Source organism: Misgurnus anguillicaudatus, chromosome 25 (genome assembly GCF_027580225.2).
Source record: "Misgurnus anguillicaudatus chromosome 25, ASM2758022v2, whole genome shotgun sequence".
Taxonomy (NCBI): domain Eukaryota; kingdom Metazoa; phylum Chordata; class Actinopteri; order Cypriniformes; family Cobitidae; genus Misgurnus; species Misgurnus anguillicaudatus.
In genome coordinates this window covers 9,229,829-9,249,967 of record NC_073361.2, presented here as the reverse complement: position 1 = coordinate 9,249,967, position 20,139 = coordinate 9,229,829, and the positions used below count along the sequence as shown (strand labels likewise).

Genomic DNA, 20,139 nt, shown 5'->3' with positions numbered 1-20,139 from the left:
TGGTTTTGCCAGTGCCTCCCTGGTCTCTGGTCTCACTGGCGTCTCCCTGGTCTCTGGTCCCACCAGCGCTTCTCCCTGGTTTCTGGTCCTGCCAGCATCTCCCCCTGGTCTCTGGTCCCGTCAACGCCTCCCTGGTCTCTGGTCTCACCGGCGTCTTCCTGGTCTCTGGTCCCGCCAGCGCCTCCCTAGTCTCTGGTCTCACCGGCGTCTCCCTGATCTCCTGTCCCGCCAACGCCTCCCTGGTCTCTGGTCTCACCGGCGTCTCCCTGATCTCCTGTCTCACCAGCACCTCTCCCTAGTCTCAGGTCCTGACAGCACCTTCCTGGTCTCTGGTCCCGCCAGCGCCTCTCTGGTCCCGCAGCCGTCTCCCTGGCTTTTTGCTCTGCACCTGGTCTCTTGTATGTTGGGAGCATCTGAAAGCCACTCTTTGGCTCTGTCACAGTCATGTCTTGTGTTTCCTCAGTCCAAGTATCTTACACTATAGGGCAGGATACTTGTTCTACCCTCTCCAAGATGCCTGCTCCCGAGTTCCCAAGACTCTCTGCCCTTGCCGAGATGGCTGTTTACATGTCTCCTAAACTTTCCGCCCTGGCCAAAATGGCAATCTCTGAACTCTCTGTGCTCTTTGCCCTGGTTTATCTTGTTAACCCATTTTGTATATATATATATATATACTGTAATCCTAGTGTTTCCATTGTCTTTTGTCAGTTGTTACATGTGGATTACTTGGTTTGGTTTTGTGTTTGTTTCCGTTTCATGTTTTGTATTGCATGTTTCATTACTTGAATCACTTAGTTTTTGTTAATAAACCATCTGCGTATGGATCCGCTACCTCTGCATGTCCCTGTCCACACTTCGACTGTGGTATGAAAGCATGAATGAAACTTTGGATTAAAGCATCTGACAAATCCATAAATATACTTTATCTAAATCTCAGAATGTATATATAATTTTGTATAATTCATATTTAATTGCTATAATTTATTATAGAGTATACAATAATTATTAACCACAAATAATACCATACATATAAACTGAGATAAAATTAGCTAAAAAGAATAAAAGTACAATAATAAACTTTATCTATGTATAAAAGTATAAACAGAGACAGGTGTTAACACACTGACAACACCCAAAAATCCTTAATATATTCAGCTGTGTTTATGCTGCAGGCCTCAGACCTGCACTGCAGATGTTACAGAGGTTTCTTAAAAAAGCAAAAGTTTAGCAGTATTCACACCCCTCCCTTATCACAGCATTCATTTCCAATGAAAGTTCTCCTAGCTCCTCTGTTTTTACTCAGCATGTCTTAGACAAAAGAAAGAGAGTTTGGCTATGTTTAGAAAAGAAAACCAGATTATTTATTTACTTTTCTATCATGCAATGCATTGCCAAGTGTTCATTTTAAATAGTATGTGCAATGCATTACACAATATACATCTAATAATATACAGACAGTCCTTCACATTGCATATTGATACAGTATGGCTATTGTGGGTTGTTATAGAGAATTTGTAAATTATTTGCAGCCTAAACAAATAATAAATATAGACAATCCTGGTTGATATCGTTTCTGATTTATAATACACTGAATATGGATGACAAGCATTGTGGGTAGTACATTCTGTTGTACTCTCTATACTATTATTTTCCTTTCTAAAGTTCTAGGTGTAATCCATCCATACAGAAAAAGTATGTATGCTGCAAACTTAATACGAGTACTTTAGTATGACAGTATGCATTTCCAAACTTAGCCACTGTCTGAGCAAGACACTATTAATCACTGCATGGGTCACTCCAGAGGAAGTCTGTCTGGGGAAAGCCCATATGCTGATATGAGCTTAATAAGCATCATTACCCCCACATTTCCTAAATGAGTTTTGTTTCGCAAAACAAGGGAAGAACGCAGTTCATCAGCTCCTTTATGAGGCCATCAAATCATAAGGAATCATTAGATGGAGTTTTATGCGTCCACTGCTTTGGGGAGTTTAGGATAGTCCGCCGTGGATTCACTGGAAAAGACAGACGTATTTGTTAGATACACTAGAAAAGTGTCATTTTATCATAAGGGAAAAATCCAGGATTTTCTTTCTGAAAAAAGATCAAGCTTATCAGATCAAACGGCCGAGGTCAACATCTATGAAGTCATTTACATCCCATTAGACCAAAAATGGAATCAGAGAGCCATGAATTGACCCTTAAGTTGCTCTTGCATGATAAAACGCTTGAATTTTAAATGAGGTCAGAATGGTGCACATCATCATCATTACATTATTGCTCATAATCATGAACAGAAACCATGAACGGTACAGCGGGGTTACTGCGAGGTTTTCAATGGCTGACTTTTAAAGAGGCAGATCAGCCAAAAATAAATATGATCTACATTCACTATTTCAGAGTTTATTTCTGAGCAACGGGGGCTTTCAAAGTCACCATATAAGTCAATACAGCTATAAAACTTTGACAGTATTTTTTATTTTGAATAACATGCGCATTTTGTCCTCTTAAATTTTTGATTTTACACCTTAATCTTGACTAATACGACGAAATACCGATGCAGTGTCACATTTAACTATGTGAAACATCTGTCTTCAGAAGAAAACTTTTGGACACCGGCGGTCAAATTCAATACACACCCACCATTAACACTCATTTTCCAGCATTGATATATGTTTCTCCACTTCAGAATTGCTATGCATCTAAAGTTTAAACCCCAATATCTCAGCATCCGTACCACGCTACGTTGAAATAAGATTATTCACACCATCTGATTCAAGCCGCGTCTGTTTCTTTTGCGTTACCGGATGAAATAATCCAATAAGAGTCCACTTTCGCACAGGTTACGACACCCTCTGTGAAAGTCCCATCGTTCGACGTTGGACCCGCATTAATATTCTACCGGTGCCCGTGCCAGTCTGAAAGATTCAATAGATGCTCAAAGGGCGGCAAACAGAACCCCCAGTGTTTCTGTCAAGTTTGCCTGTCTGCTCGCTTGCCACAAATTCTGGGGCACCCATGTCTGGATCTTTGAAGATAACAGTCTTAATAAACAAACTCTGCAATTACTGTGAGGCCGACACAGCAAGAAAGAGAGAGAGAGAGAGAGAGAGAAAGAAAGAGAGAGAGAGAGATTAGGTCAGATCTCACTGAAGTCTAAATTGATGAGCTGAGGTCTTCAAAAGAGAAACTTAATACTGATCCCGCAATGACTCCTGAAATCCTGCAGCCGGTTCTCACACAGACAAACATATAAAACATCAACCAACTGGGCTTGCTTTGATTATTTTAAATGTTATATATATGGATATAGGATTATATGTAACCAGGCTACCAGTATGGTTAAATCCAGACTAAAGTTCCATAAGGTAATAATGAGATTAGAAGCACATTAGGGTCACATATACAGTATGAAAGGGAGAATCTGGCGCTTTTCCATTGCATAGTACCCCACGGTTTGGTTTGGGTTAGGTCGGATCAGCTCACCTGACTTTGCCTTGATTAGCTTTTCCATCGAGTTTAGTAACACATTTCGGAGTGGGAGGGATTATAGGCGTGTCGTTATATTTGTGCTGCCTACTGCTGTGACATCATACAAGTGAGAGCGTCGTTGTACATTCCTATATACATTCACTTATTTCCGCCACAAAATTTAAATTGACCACCACAAATAGATGTTTGCATATCACGTTTATCACTACCTTTGTCTCACATGACAGTTTCTGCACAAACACCCGTGGCGTCGGTCGATGCGCTCCGCTGAGCCTCATTTAAGTTGCATTACACCATATATGCGGACGTGCGTGTCTCGAATGTTCCCCCACAAGCTAAAAGTCTGGAAAAAAACTGTTATGCTGTGTTTACACCAGCCGCAGTAGAGGCGTCAAGTAGTGTTGTAGTTCTCGCGGTCTTGGTCTCGTCTTGGAATCGACCACTCCGTCTCGTCTCGGTCTCAGACAAAGAGGACTCAGTATTTTATTTCAAGACCGGTCAAGACCACAACTGATGGCACATCAAATCATTAATTTTATGCAGTTTATTCAGGTTTGACATGATGTTGATGAAGTTTCTCCCGATGACATTTTTTCTAATTTTATTACTAAAAACGACTGCATTGTGTTAAGTGGATGGCAAGCCATGAAAAGACAGTTCAGAATAAATGGTTAAGTTGATTTCAGCTCTTTAGTGTTCTCGGCCTGTCTTGGTCTTGGTCTTGACTTGGTCTCGACCCTTTAAAGTCTTGGTCTTGTCTCGGTCTCGGCCTGCCTTGGTCTTGGTCATGACTTGGTCTCGTTTTAGGTGGTCTTGACTACAACACTAGCGTCAAGTGTGAGTGATTTCAATGTTAATTCAATGTGAAGACGCGTTGACGCGCGTCTGGAGGTCTCGCTGCGTGAATGAGGCAATTCGCATGTTGTGGTAGACGCGATTCCGCCTCATTCGCGCGTCTAGTTCGTGCGAATTGTGCGTCTGGAGGTCTTGCAGCGCAAATGAGGCATTAAGCACGGCGCGGTAGACACAATTCCGCCTCATTCTCATGTCTAGTGCGCACGAATTGACCGTATTGCACGGTACACGCAAATGGTGCTTTTTGTGCATTTTGCGTTTGACGCAGCATTATGGTGTTCCTGGTTCTCAACCTGTGTATGTTTTTCATTGCTGAAAGGGAGTTTGGGAACTTACAGCAAAGCACAGATGACAACAGGTTTACTCAAGACAGCGCAAGCTAGCATAAACGTAAAGCTAATCTTTTACATTATAGCAATGATGCTGGTAGTGAGGATTCTCTCAGACCAATCGCTGATCTACAGTGTTTTTGCGTCACGTTTTGGTATCAGCTCAGGCCGCTTGGAACCCCCGACCGAGGTGGTACTATAAAAAAGTATCGGACCCAAACCAAGCCGTGGGGTACTATGCAATGGAAAAGCACCATAAGACATATTAAGGGACTAGATTATAACAAGGTATAACAAGGAGACTTTAAGGTATGGGTTCTTTTGTGGGTTAAGTAAAACTGTCTAATGGAACCTAGTATGCAACACCCTTGTGAACACCCTAAGAAAAAATTGTTCTTAGCTGTCCGTCACCGGGGCAAAAAAGACAGTGCACCTAAAGGGCCAGTTTCCCGGCCTTACTAAAAACATTACTTTTTGTGCATTTTGAGACAAAACAAAGGGCACTGGTGTATTTTAAGATATGTCAGTGCAAGTTATTTTTAGTTTGGACAGTTCTTACATTTAGTTTTAATCTAGGACTAGTCTAATCCTTGTCCCTAAGTTAGCCTAATGGTTGGGTTTGTCCAAATGTTTAGCCATTCAAACCATTGGTTTAAACAACCCAGCATTGTTTCAGAGTTCAACAGCAGAACAGCAACACCCTAGTAACCATCTACAGTACAATGTCCAACAATGGTGTTGATGAATTTAGCATGGCACATTTCTAATTTAATTTTCTTTAGAAAAAGTACAAATTTTTAAATGTTTGAAAAAAGAGCTTCAGTTTCTGTGAATCATTTCAGTTCATTTTTGACGGCTGTTTGACTCATATTGTCAATTTTTGTTTCACAGGTGATAAAATACTAAATATTTCATACGAAGCTCCAAACTCAGCAGAGGTGCTGCCATGCTCAGAAGACAGACAGAGACGTAGAGGTGCTTTCTCTCTCGATATTGAACTGGTTAAATAATTCACAAGCCGATTGAAACGTTGCCATACCTCTGGTCATGACGATGCCCGCCAGGCCTTTGTGACGTGCATGCAGCAGCGAGGAGCATCCGGCCAGCTCTGTGTATTTCTCCCGAACCAGGTGAAAAATCGCATCCGCAAACTCCTGCCAAACACAATGAGTTCTTTATAAGTTTGCTGCCTGCATAAAAATATTTTCAATGTGGTTGATAGTTTTGTGTACGTGTATAATAACATCACATGGTGGAGCATTCAATTACAAAGACAAACATTATATTGTTCACTGTCAAATACGTGGTCAAAAATGCTCCCATGCTGTCACTGGAGCAGTACACTTTAAATATGTCCTAATAAGAACCATTAAGGTACATATACTCACCTAAAGGATTATTAGGAACACCACTAATACTGTGTTTGACCCCCTTTCGCCTTCAGAACTGCCTTAATTCTACGTGGCATTGATTCAACAAGGTGCTGAAAGCATTCTTTAGAAATGTTGGCCCATATTGATAGGATAACATCTTGCAGTTGATGGAGATTTGTGGGATGCACATCCAGGGCATGAGACTCCCGTTCCACCACATCCCAAAGATGCTCTATTGGGTTGAGATCTGGCGACTGTGGGGGCCATTTTAGTACAGTGAACTCATTATCATGTTCAAGAAACCAATTTGAAATGATTCCAGCTTTGAGACATGGTGCATTATCCTGCTGGAAGTAGACATCAGAGGATGGGTACATGGTGGTCATAAAGGGATGGACATGGTCAGAAACAATGCTCAGGTAGGCCGTGGCATTTAAACGATGTCCAGTTGGCACTAAAGTGTGCCAAGAAAACATCCCCCACACCATTACACCATTGCATTAATGAGAAATTGAACAGGTGTTCCTAATAATCCTTTAGGTGAGTGTATATGTACATATTTTGGTACCAATATGCATTTTAAGAAGTACTAATATGCACTTTTTGGTACCAATATGTGGGTCAGTGACATGATGTTAATTATTTTGTGTGCGTATGGTTCAATTAAATGTAAAAGGGTTAAAATTTTAAAATAAATGTGAAGATTACTTGCATACATTCTCTTTTTTTTGAGGACCAAGTCTAACATTTCTGGTTTTATTTTTTATTTTGAAAGAATATTTGGGGGATTATTGCAAAAATGTCAATGTGGTGTAACTAGTATTTTTTTAAAATGAAAATATAAATATATTCATAAAAAATGTGGAATAAAATATAATCATCTATTTTAGTGTAATATGATTTTTTACATACATTTTTACATCATTTGTCAAAGATTATTTAGAAAACAGAGCTGTTTTCAGCATATGTCAGAACAAATATTACAAAAAAGCATTAAAATTAACATTTAGAAATAACTAATAAAATTATATTTTAAAATGACTTTTTTATGATTATGTTTACATGCCATCAAGCTGGATAAAAAAATTTAATATTTCTCATTCTTTGGCGCAATTGGCGGTTACACCATTTGACCATTTTGAGGTCAATTCAGTCTTAACTTTCATAAAAATGGTGCAAATGTAATTTTTTATTGCATACAATTAACATAAATACACTACATGCATTGAAATAAACCTGATGCATGCTTTAAAACAAGATTTTTACAAATATTTTTGAATTTCTCATCTTGCCAAACAGTTTTCGTCACTGACCCATGTACCCCTGAGGTACTAATATAAACTCCTTAGTTGCAGTGGTGTACATTTTAAAAAGGTATCATCCCAATGACAACTCGGGGCCATTTTTTTGATAGTGTGGATATATTTTTAAAAACAATAAAAACTATGTATAAATGCACTCAAGCTCCACAACTTTGTGCAAAAAACAATGATCAATGTTATCCCATCATGAACATTTTTCAACGTGTGCTTTAATAGAAACAAGAAAGGTCAATGTCACAAATTACATTTGCTTAGTGACTTCGAAATAGGTAGATAATATTTAGATAATATTATTATAGATAATACTCAAAACATTTATATTTATAATCTCATTGAGGTCTATATGATAAAGAATAATATCTTTATGTCTCTGGAAATTTCATATAGATGTGAGATTTTTATCATATAGCTCATGTATATTTAAGGAGCAGCTCAGCGAGCTACCGTTGCTATTTCATGATCGCACAATGACTTTCCCTGTGGCGTTTTTTCTTTTCACATACTAACACGGTGACCCAATTAATATGTGTCAAAACATTGTCCATCGATAGAGTAATTGGATGGTGAGGAGACCACGGGCGCTCGTGGTCAGGCGTTTATCAGAGACACTTTCGCTAATGGAACAGCGTGATTAGTTTGGTTGCGTCTCAAATGGACCATCTGTCCATCTCGACGGGCACGAGGTTGAGGCCACCAGGCTGAAAAATAACCTGGACACTGTGTCTGAATTCAACAGACAGGTTTGAGCCCACCCTGTCCCGTACAGCTGTTCCTAGATTTATCACACCATGTTGTTATGGTACTGTCTGTGGCAATTAGCTGCGTATGCAGGCAGGAGCATATTCATACAGGACACACACACACACACACACACACACTGTGTCACATAATAATTATGACTTCTGAGGGGTCGGCCAGGCAGCTGGTTGAATAAAGTGAAGGCAAAGTGCTCAGGGAGAGAAACAGATGCACACCTCTTTACTGAGGATGTTCACAGCATGTGGCCGCTGATGAACTGATTGGAGAACAGTCTTAGCATAATAGTGATGCGCCCGCCTGTGGACTCGGCACACCTCTTAACAATAATGTGAACATGAGCTTGACAGCCAAAAAATACTAACATGAGCTCATTTGTTTTTAATTATTTTCATATGCATGCATTGTTTACATGTGGAAAGACAGTATTGCATACAGTATCAGTGTATGCGATGTGTATATAATTAAATATTATATTAATGTAACCAGATGATTCGTAAACATTTTTATGCCTCTGAATTTGTATGTGTGAAACAAGCTGTTAATTATTTAAGAATCAACCTAATACATTTAAAAACCAGTAGTGCAAGAGCTTTTTCCATATAATGCTAATACGATTGCATTGAAAATATTTGTACTTTAGATGTTGTGTGAGTTAATTTTGTATTATGAAAAAAAATGGTCTAAAAATGTCCCTAGCGGTCACTGGGGCAGCAGTGTTCGAATTGAGGAGGAAGGGCTGGTCCCAGACCTCCTTTAAACATTGAGGGACCCCCTATCAAGCACAAAAATATAAATTGGGGGTCCCCTGGTTTTTATTAAAATTAAAATAATAAACGAATTAAAAATTTATGAAAATCTCCGCAAAGCGATATTGTGCATTATTTGTCCAAATTTCGGAATAAACTAATTCAAAAGATTTCTGTCTTAAATAAAAAAGTGCGCCTCACGCTGTTTTCTGGAGGAATTGACAGGTTAGATTTAGGATTGGGTTAGTTTTTTTTAAATCTTCTCAAACTGATATTTCCAACCTAGTCTCACGGCAAGTCGTGTCATATAGTAAAAAAAAAATTGATACATTTATTTGTGTTATTTACACGATTTTCCACTTTTTTTGTGCCATTGAGCACAAATGTCTTTGTTGTGTCACTCAGCACCAATTTCTATAATATATATGGTTTTTCGACTTTCTTTCTTTTATATTTTGTTTTCTCATTGTTTTAATTTTGAGAAAACAAAATATAAAATGACACAATAAAGAAAGTCGTGCCACGGACACAAAAAATTATTTAAATACATTCCTGCTGAGTGACACAAAAAATGACATTCGTACTATATGGCGCGAAAAAAGCGGAAAACCTTGTCAAATATAATAATTAATTAATAATAAATTAATCAAATATTTTGTGACTATAACACAACTTGCCGTGAGATAGGGTAGGATATTTCACACTTATTTGAGGAATAAAAATGGTTAGGGTTGGAGTTAAGGGTAATTTGGGGTTACTTTGATAAGAACGTTAATCCAGGATCACATCTTACTTTGTAAAATCACGGCGACCAATAATGACGGGGGCTTGGCTATGGGGGCCTAGCTGGGGGACCTCCTCATAATCTTTAACATAATTTGAACACTGTGGACCAGTACTTTTCCACCTAAAGAGTTCATATTAGCACCTCACAGGTATATATTGGTATCAAATCCACATGTATACATATCTGTACCTAAACGATGCATGTTAGGACCTTTTTAAATGATACTGTCCTTCTAAGTACCATTTTTTCTGACAGAATACTGTAGGTCAACTGGAGAGTAAGGCAAGGTTACAGATTTGATTCGCAAGAACATCAAATAAAAGCATCTGCCAAACACATTAATATAAATGGTCACACTTTATTTTACGGCATCACTGTTACAATGTAAGTATACATTTAAGTACTAAGTAATAATCATTAATAACATGTACTTACTATAGGGTTGGGGTTAGGATTAGGGTTTGGTTTAGGGTTAGTTGCATGTAATTATGCATAATTAACTGTTATTACTATAATAATTACATGTAGCATGTGTAAAAAAGACACCGTAAAATAAAGTGTTACCATATAAATAATATAAAATGTAATATAAAACAATGGGGAGCATTATAAGAACGTTTGGGTAAATTTGCCACAATTAATTACACTTACATATATGCTATTTATGCAGCAAAATGACTTACTGGGAATCGAACCCACAACCTTTGCACTGCTAATGCAATGTTACAGGAAATACGAATAGGATTAAGTGTCTTTATGCAATATATAATTTCTTACTTTGATATTGGGGATTATATGATAGAGATTATACCTTAAAAATATCAGTAATATGTTTAGTGTGTCATCATCAATCAGCTTTTTGATTGTTTTAAATGACGAGCGGCTCTTTAGCTGGCAGTTAAAAACAAGTGTGCGCCTTTAGCGTGAGCCTGCCGAGCCAGCAGCACAGACACCTTTAAATGTCTCTCAGTGGTAATTAAACACTAAGCCCAATGTCACCTTAATAAAACATCTTTTATTGGTGACATTAAAAGGATTACGAGGGATGCCAAACATTTCCACACTTTAAAGACAGAGGCGTGGCCTAGCGTTGGATTGACACCCACGTTCAGAGACAGTTTGACTCAATGTGCCCGAGATACGTTATAAATTCAACATATGGTTGCAATGAATGAGGGTGAGTGAGAAAATATATTAAAGCGAAGTTCGTGGTGTGATGACGGCTAAGGACGTGGCTAAGAAGTTGCAAGGATGTTTCTTATTGGCCCAAGTCAAAATATAATATATTGGTCTCTAATGTCTCCTGTCTGTCCTTATAAGTCATGTATAGTAATTATATCATAACTCTTTATTTTATTTTATTTTATTTTATTTTATTTTATTTTATTTTATTTTATTTTATTTTATTTTATTTTATTTTATTTTATTTTATTTTATTTTATTTTATTTTATTTTATTATTTTATTTTATTTTATTTTATTATTACTTTAATACGTAGCCCCTAAGGGGACATGAAGAAAAAAAAGTTTAGTTTTGTGTGCGCACGTGAAACTATCACGTTTATTTTAATGGCGCACATGAAACTATCCCGGGTGAACGTGAAACTTTCGCTTTCACGTGTGCCAAGCGATAGTTTCACATGCGCACGCAAAACTAAACTTTAAAAAAAAATCTGCACATGAGGGTTTCGCGTGAGCACATGAAACTAAATTTTTGATGTTTTTTACTCCAATGTCACCTTTAGGGCTCGGTACTTTAATATTATAATAAGTTAAATTCTGATTGCTTAAAGGAATAGTCTACTCATTTTCAATATTAAACTATGTTATTACCTTAACTAAGAATTGTTGATACATCCCTCTATCATCTGTGTGCGTGCACGTAAGCGCTGGAGCGCGCTGCGACGCTTCGATAGCATTTAGCTTAGCCCCATTCATTCAATGGTACCATTTAGAGATAAAGTTAGAAGTGACCAAACACATCAACGTTTTTCCTATTTAAGACGAGTAGTTATACGAGCAAGTTTGGTGGTACAAAAATTGGATAATTTCTGTATAAAATTTCATACTCCAATATATCAAATTTCACCTGCTGCTGGTAGAGGCGCATTTGGGAGAATGGATAAATGACATAAACAATGATAATGATATGCGTTGCCCTGCCTTCATGTCATAATTTGTGACAGGGGTACATTTTTGATTAAAGATTATATGGCAAATGGATTTTTAAAAATAAGAACACGGATTAATAATTTAAAAAATCTACAATATTCCATAAAAAATAAGAACTGTCAATTTCAATTTCATATTGACTTTAATGTTTAGGATTTGTTGGAGTGTATGAGAAATAGTACTAGTGATGCTTCTAGCAAACACACATTCACAAACAGAGAAGAGTATATGGAAATGAAATAAATATATAGAAAGTGAAAGGCACATCCAGAGCTCCGGCTATTTCAGGAGAATTAAGTGGCGTCTGCCTTTTGTTTGGTACATGCCAACAGTACATTATGAGCTTTTAAATTTCAAAGACTTGTCTCAACACAAACCATTAATGGCAATCAAATCATTTGATTTCTTTTGAAGATATGCCACAATAATGAAGTCTTTAGCATAAATCTGTATTCACGACTCTGAATAACGAATAATGTCGCACTGATTTGAAAAATAAAAAAAACCTCTTGCAGGTAATGGACTGAAATTAGTTATCAAAGGCAGGAATAAAATATTCAGAGCACTCAAAAGGAACTCTAATACCTTGAAAGAGGCCATGAAAAGGAGGGAAAATAAAGAGGAAAAACTGTGATTTAGTCTCTGGCACAGTGCTACAGAATTTGTGTTGCTTGTTAATCGTGCAAAAAGACGACTCTGACAAATCAGAGAAGAACTGCAATCCGAGTCCTTTTTCTGGTTGCAAGGTGTAAAGCATGTGTCAAAGCAAAAAAACAAATCTTTTGATGGATGTTTCGGCTGTCTGGGAAGAAAAAATCAAATATGACACACTGCACTACACATATTAGTGCTATTTGGTAAGATCATGGTTTATAACTTTTAAAATTGTGCTACTTATTCCATTCCATTCACTTTTGGAAGCAAATCATTTTGTCATTATGATGTTCAATGCAAAAAGCATCCAAAATAATTTAAATAAAAAAGAACGCTTTACACTTGCCTAGAAGATTTTATAGTTGGAAAAGAAGGTTCTTAAAAAAACACTGTGTTGGCCAGACTGATTATATACTGCTTTATATAATATAGTAATAATATAAATATACACTGAAAAAAATTATTCATTCAATTTACTCAACTTTTTAAGGTAAGCGGTCGCAAAAAATGTATTTAAGCTACATTTAAAAAAAAAAAAAATAAGCAAAACAAAACAAACAACTTTTGTTTAAATGTAGCTTAAATAAATTGTTTGCGACCGCTTACCTTAAAAAAAAAATTAGTAAATTGAATAAATCTTTTTTTCAGTGTAAATATAAATATAAATAAATAAATGCATTTATTATGGGCAAAATATATGCAATATTAATTATTGCATTAAACAAATATAAATATAAATAAATGCATTTATTATGGGCAAAATATATACAATATTGATTATTGCATGAAACAAATATAAATATAAATACATGCATTTATTATGGGCAAAATATACACAATATTAATTATTGCATGAAACCAAAGAGCCATAGTATCTTCCACAAGCCTCCCCAACTTCTAATATTTGCAGTGGTATTAAGTAATACAATTTTATTTTGCAAATTGTTGAAAAATTCAGACAATTGTTCAAATATGATGTAAACATAACCAATGCCTTAACATTTAAACAGGTTTCAGCTCTTTTTCCAGCAGTCTTTTTTAATGTAATGTAGATTGTCAGTATACTGGAGTCATCATCCCCCCTCAGAAGTCAATATTGTGCTAGGAACACAAATGTCAACAGGGAACTTTTCCCGACTGATTCCTGACCCAGAAGTCTGTTCCTCTGGGACATCTGGCTGACAAAATGGTCTTGGCAATGCATAATGTCCTCTGCAGGAAAAGGCGTATGCAGAGATTTCTGCTGCATGTGCTCAGGTGAGCAGAGAGAAAGATATATTTTACTCTAAACTCTTTCTTACTGTATGTGAACAACTAAGATTTTGCCCTCTGCCTATCAACCAACTCTACCAACTAAATTTAGGAAACGTATAAGAAATTATTACTTTCTTCACAAATTTTTTTTTTTTTTGCATTATTTTTGAAATGTAAAAGGCCAAAAAAACTTTACACAACTTGTTTTGAGTTAAAGGTGTAATGTGTTTTTTTAGCGACATCTAGTGTTGTGATTGCAAATTGCAACCGCCCTCAATTTCGAAACGCAAAGAAAAGCTACAGTAGCAGCTACAGGACAAACATGATGTCGTCTGAGACACAATAGATGAAACGCGCTCTGTAGAACAGTTTGTCCATTTAGGGCTACTGTAGAAACATGACAGCAAATTCCATACAAGGAGACCCGTGATGTATGTAGATAAAAATGTCTCAATCTAAAGTAATAAAAACAATACAGTTCATTATGTAAGGTTTTTATAATATAGTTATGTATATTATATTGCATTTCTGTCAAGATATCCTTCTAAAATGTACACAGTGCACATTTTTACTAATAGTTTTAAGTTGAATTAACTCAAAAGCTTAAGGCAACCAGGTAACTTACTTTTTTAAGTTGAACCAACCAATCCTTATTAAAGTGTGCGCATTTATATGTCATAAGCATTGCATCAGATTTGACATGCATATAGAGTATTATTAGGAAAGCAAGCATAGCATTTATCTATTATAGGTCCTAAATATTATGCAACAAGCACATGAAGCTTTGCACTGTGCTGCTTATATTTATGTAAGCAATAAGGTACAAGAGGCTGTGCTGTATCATTAATAAGTAACAACTGAAGGGCGTTGTTACTGTGGTTTCACACCAGCCGCATTTGAGGCATCAAATTCGCATCTACCGTGTCTAGTTTGCCGCTTGAACATTTTGAATTTACTCGCTTCATTCGTGTGTGAAAGCCAAGCGTGACATTCTAGTCATCGAGACATTCACGCGGAAATTCGTGTCATGGGAGGGGCTTCTGCGACGCCGCTCGCTTTCTGTAATCACGGCACTACTAGAGCATGTTTTTCCGCCAAAGTTCAAATTTTTTAACTCGCACGTTTCCCATGGCAACGCTCAATTTGCGCCATTCGCGCGAACTTCACACGCAAATGAGGCGGAATCGCGTCTACCACGCTAAACATCTCATTTGCGCATCAACGCGTCTTCACATTGACTTAACATTGAAATCACCCTGGCTTGACGCCTCTACCACGGCTGGTCTGAACGCAGCATTAGGCACAACGCTAGAAAAAAATAGTCCCTGACCGTGAGCAACAACGTTCCAATGTGTAATATGCATGAAAGCTCAAAAAGAAACATCAAACCATTCTAAAACTGATACGTGTGGTTGCTGAGGGTGTTGCTAAGGGCGCTGTGATAAATAAAACCTTTGGGTGAAGCGGTCATAGCCGTGTTTTATCGTGAATAAAGCACAGCTATTGACCAATCAGAATCAAGAATTGGAACCATTTTATAAACTACAGTAAAATATATGTCAAACAGTACATGACATTAAAGGGGCGTGCACACCAAAGCTTTTACGCACGTGGCCGGCGCATTTTTTCAACTGATTCTAATGAAAACTCAGCGTTTTTTTAAATAAGCCGGCGCTCAGCGTTTTTTCCCGCGGCCGGCGCATGTTTTCAACTGATTCCAATGAAAACTTTTTTAAATAAGCTGGCGTTGAGAGTTGAAAGAGATTCAGTTTCAATGTTCAGATTGTAAAACCAATTACAATTGGAATACAATGCTGCTTCAACACACCTGTTTGCTTGATAAATCAACAATACCAACTATGTTATTGGACTTACATATTAATGTTACTGGAAAAGTAAAAATTAATTATAAAATGTGTTATATGTTTTATTGTTCATCCTAATAAATCTTAAAATCCTTCAAACTCAAGCCAAAACAATCACGTGTTCCTTTAAATAGAATTCTTCTCAACACAACATGCAACCCTCCCACCATTAATTGCATCTGCTGTGTGACTCAAGCATCATATATTTGTTAGCAGTGCGACCGTGACGACTCCATGCTTTACAGTCTCCAGCATGAGAGAATCCAATCATAGGACGGCGCGTGTGAGGGCCATCTGTCAGAAACCTCCCCCCAAACGCTTATCAGGGCCCAACAGAGCACTCGTGCCTGCAACGAAATGGGGCCATGTCTCCTATTTCTTTATAGAGGTATTTAACAATTCATTCACCAAGTTTTAATAGTGTCTTTCCGTGGCTATATCATCCTCCTGCCTGCTGCCCGGGATGGGTCTTTTGAAAATCAATATTCGTTGGTAGCCTGCCTCAGGAGCTTTGAAAACATCTCAAAGTGCCAGGCACCCATCCCGTTTGTCTGCCGTAACCCACGCTATTAACTCTCACCTCGGCTTTACAAGGACCTCACCATTTCTTGCTTTTCTCAGGGTTTACAGTTTTGTTCCAACTCCGCAAAAACAAAAAAGGAAACAAGAAAACTGCTGACAAAGCTTTTCGCAATGAACTGTGATGTCGCCTGAAACCGCGTCCAACCTTTTAACGTGTGGAAGGTCCAGATGGCCCTGCAGCTTGCGGGACAGATTTTCAGCCGGCCACGCTTTCTGCTCTATCAGCGGGGAGCTGTCAGTCAGATCAGCCTGGCTGACCCACCAGTGTTGTAAAACACATCGCCTTTTCATCTGTCCCATTTGAAGAACCACAACACAAATAACGTCTGGAAAGCATTGGTCCTTCCACGCTATAAAAAAGACCTAACCTGAGGGATGGACAGTGGGCTTGACCCTATAGCCAACGGGGATCATGACAAATCGGTGGCCTGGTACAGATGACCTCTACTATGAAAAAGGAGGTTGTGTAGGAACAAGCTGACCTGATAAAAGCAATGGCCTGTTTAGGAACTATTAGGAAGCTTTGCTTCTGTTGAAGGGACATTCCACTTTTTTGAAAAAATTCTAATTTTCCAGCTCCCCTAGAGTTAAACATTTGATTCTTACCATTTTGGAATCCATTCAGCTGATCTCCGGGTCTGACGCTAGCACTTTTAGCATAGCTTAGCACAATCTATTGAATCTGATTAGACCATTAGCATCGAGCTAAAAAATAACCAAAGAGTTTCAATATTTTTCTTATTTAAAACTTGACTCTTCTGTAGTTACATCGTGTACTGACAGACAGAAAATTAAAAGTTGTGATTTTCTAGGCCTGTATGGCTAGGAACTATACTCTCATTCCGGCGTAATAATCAAAGACTTAGCTGCTGTAACATGGCTGCAGCAGGCGTAGTGATATTACGCACTGCCCGAAAATAGTCCCCTGCTATTGAAAGTAACCAAGGCAAAAGCAACCGCTTTTTCGTCTGTCTTAGTACACGATGTAACTACAGAAAAGTCAAGTTTTAAATAGGAAAAATATCAAAACTCTTTTGTTATTTTTAGCGCGATGCTAATGGTCTAATCAGATTCAATGGATTATGCTAATCTATGCTAAAAGTTCTAGCGCCAGACCCGGAGATCAGCTGAATGGATTCCAAAACACTAAAAATCAAATGTTTAACTCTAGGGGAGCTGGAAAATGAGCATATTTTCAAAAAAGTGGAATGTAGTTTTTACCTGGATTTGCTTCAGGATCCAGTTTTTATAACATTGAACATCAAATGATGATGCAACCATGATCTCATGGGTTGTAAGATACCTTGTAAAATTTTTATGAATAGCCATCTTTTGGTTGCAACATAATACCTAATAATTTACCTTAAAATATATATATATTTATTGTGTATAACATAGTTTTAGTATAACGCATTGCTGCTAGTCCCTGCAACAGTTGTCTTTGGTGTGCAGCTTATATTTTTTGCTGTTGATCTGTGGAAGTTGTGCTAAATAAAAAGCATAGGTTAAACTGTGAAGTTTGCATTTCTTTCTGACTTGTTACCTAGCTACTACAGTGTTGAACAGCTGGTACAGTACTCACGGGGATATTCACATTAAAGACGCAGACACATCGCAATCCGAAACAAAACACCGCAACGTGAAAAGAGACCCGAGGGGTGAAATCATGTCTTAGAAGTTAAAGGGTGCGTTCACACTACCAGTGTTTAAATTGGCAACAAACACGTGCGATTGGCTGCTAGTGAGCGTTCCTCGACTCCAGCATCTGCACTGTACATTAGTTGAATTACCGCATTTCGGCTCATTTGCATAAAGTTTGCTTCACATCGTCGCATCGGCAACTTTTATTTAAAAATGTACTTTGCAGCTGCAAATCAACGTCAGTCCGAACGGCTCTTTAGGGTGAGAGTGACAAATGGTGCGGTTAAAAAACACATTGACGATCAAGCTCAGTAAAGTTATTTTCCAGGTCATAACGCAGATGCGCACTAACAAACCTGCGGCGAGGATCGTAATCACATTATTACAGATGGACTCATCTGCACTTCTGCAGCCATATAAAACAGATGTTGTTGGATAGGGAGCGTGTGGTCGTGTGCGCATGGATCTGACGCCCAAAAACTGTCCTGCTCCAACAAGGCCATCTGAACATACAGAACGGGCAAACAGATTCAAAAGCAGCTTTTAGGATCAGTTCAATCTGTGCTGGCGACCAGTGTGGCCCTGCATGGCCTTAATTCTCAGCCCGTGTGCATTCGACCCTGTATTATCTGTGTTTCGAGGTGTAGTTCACCAATCCGGGCAGTCATATGCATATTTCATCATTCTGTTGCTAGCTATACTGATTTTTCAAGACTAGCTTGACTGAAGTTTTACTATTTCAAATAAGTTTAAATAGAACAACTAGCAGCTCCACTGTCGTAAATAAGCTTATGTGTACCTGACGAAAATGTGGTAGAAAAATAGAGGCGGCAGTAGGTAAGACTGTGTTTTAAAGGCTCAGCACCAATCCCTCCCGATTAACCCTTCTGTCAAGATACAAAACCAAGGGTAAGAGGAAAATGGCTTAATAATGCCTTTATACATAATGCATCAAATAAAGGGGACAGGCAAGAGGCTACTTCAAAGGCATAACATGACCTGCCCCTTACAATGAAATCGTGAGGAGGAGGAGGACGGAGGGATAGAGGCTGTGAGGGGGTACAGGAGAAGAAACAGATCGCGAGAGAAAGAGAGCGAGAGAAAGAGAGAGAGAGAGAGAGAGAGAGAGAGCTCTTAACAAGCGCCACTCAGGCAGACCCTCGTCTGACCGCAAGGGGTGTTAACACACCATTCATTAATCCACGTCTGATGGTAAAGTGCCCTGTAGACAGAAAGGCCACAGAATTGCTATCCTCATTATGCCCACAACTAACACCAAAGACTTCAATTTACTTAAAACAAGATGGATCAAATATGGATTTGATCAAAAACAGATCTAAATATGAATTAAGCAGTAAAATTTTTACAAATATAATCCTAGCTATCAGGGCCGGCCCTTGGGGTTATGGGGCCCTAGGCGAGACCTTGAAAATGGGCCACACTGGTGAAAAAAAAATCATAGCAATGCAATTTGACAAGTTGAATTAAAACAAAAAAAAATGAAAATGTATTTAAGTGTAGATGTTTTTATTAAGTGAAACACGTTATGCAATATGCTGTTAGTGCAACAGAAGTACAGTACTGTATCTATCAATACAAATATCATGGATATTAATACAAAATAATTACTATAGGGTGATACAGTATTCTGTATACTATTTTTGAACCCTACTATAGTATATTTTTAGTATCTAAAAATTTTACTATACAGTTTACTGCAGTAAATTATACAGTATAATAGTCTTTTTTCATGTGGGTTAATTTAGAAAGGGTGATGGACATTTTTCTAATGTTTTTAAATTAGCATAGGCATTAAACAATGTAAAGCAGAAAATACCTCGGCTTTCCTCTTTTTCTCTTCACCTCCTACAACGTATGGTTTTATGCCATAGTTTGCCAAAGCCTACCTCACTAAAATAAGTCTTGTTTTTATCTTTATTGAAAGATGTAACGTATACATTGTGTTGTTTTACGAAACTACATTACCCATAATCCAAAATGTTTCATTTCCAAGCATGCGCAATGAGACACACCTCCGCAAGCGCCATTGTGTCATTAAAGGAGCATTTCTTCCGTAGAAACATTAATCTTTACTGAAAGTGTGTCATATTTGTAGTCGTTAAGTGACATACATTTATAATTTGGTGCCTATTTGACCGTGAAAAGGGGTGTTTGTAGTCTCACTCCCTCAACAAAGATATTGGACTTCCTTCTTTCAATGATACAAAATGATGATTTTTACATCATTGAAAGAAGGAAGTGCAACATTGAAATCTGTATTTCTCCCGTCTCAGCGGGAACTGAGGAAATGA

The 20,139-nt window shown here is 37.8% G+C and overlaps 1 protein-coding gene across 2 annotated transcripts in view; it reads right to left on the bottom strand.

The window, feature by feature from the left end:
• Positions 1 to 20,139, bottom strand: part of adarb2 (adenosine deaminase RNA specific B2 (inactive)) — a 227,658-nt gene that overhangs the window by 36,074 nt on the left and 171,445 nt on the right. For both annotated transcript variants that reach the window (XM_055181760.2, XM_073863752.1), the window contains exon 4: positions 5,713 to 5,827. In XM_055181760.2, coding sequence (XP_055037735.2) covers positions 5,713 to 5,827 — 115 coding nt within the window. The remainder of the gene's footprint in view (positions 1 to 5,712; positions 5,828 to 20,139) is intronic.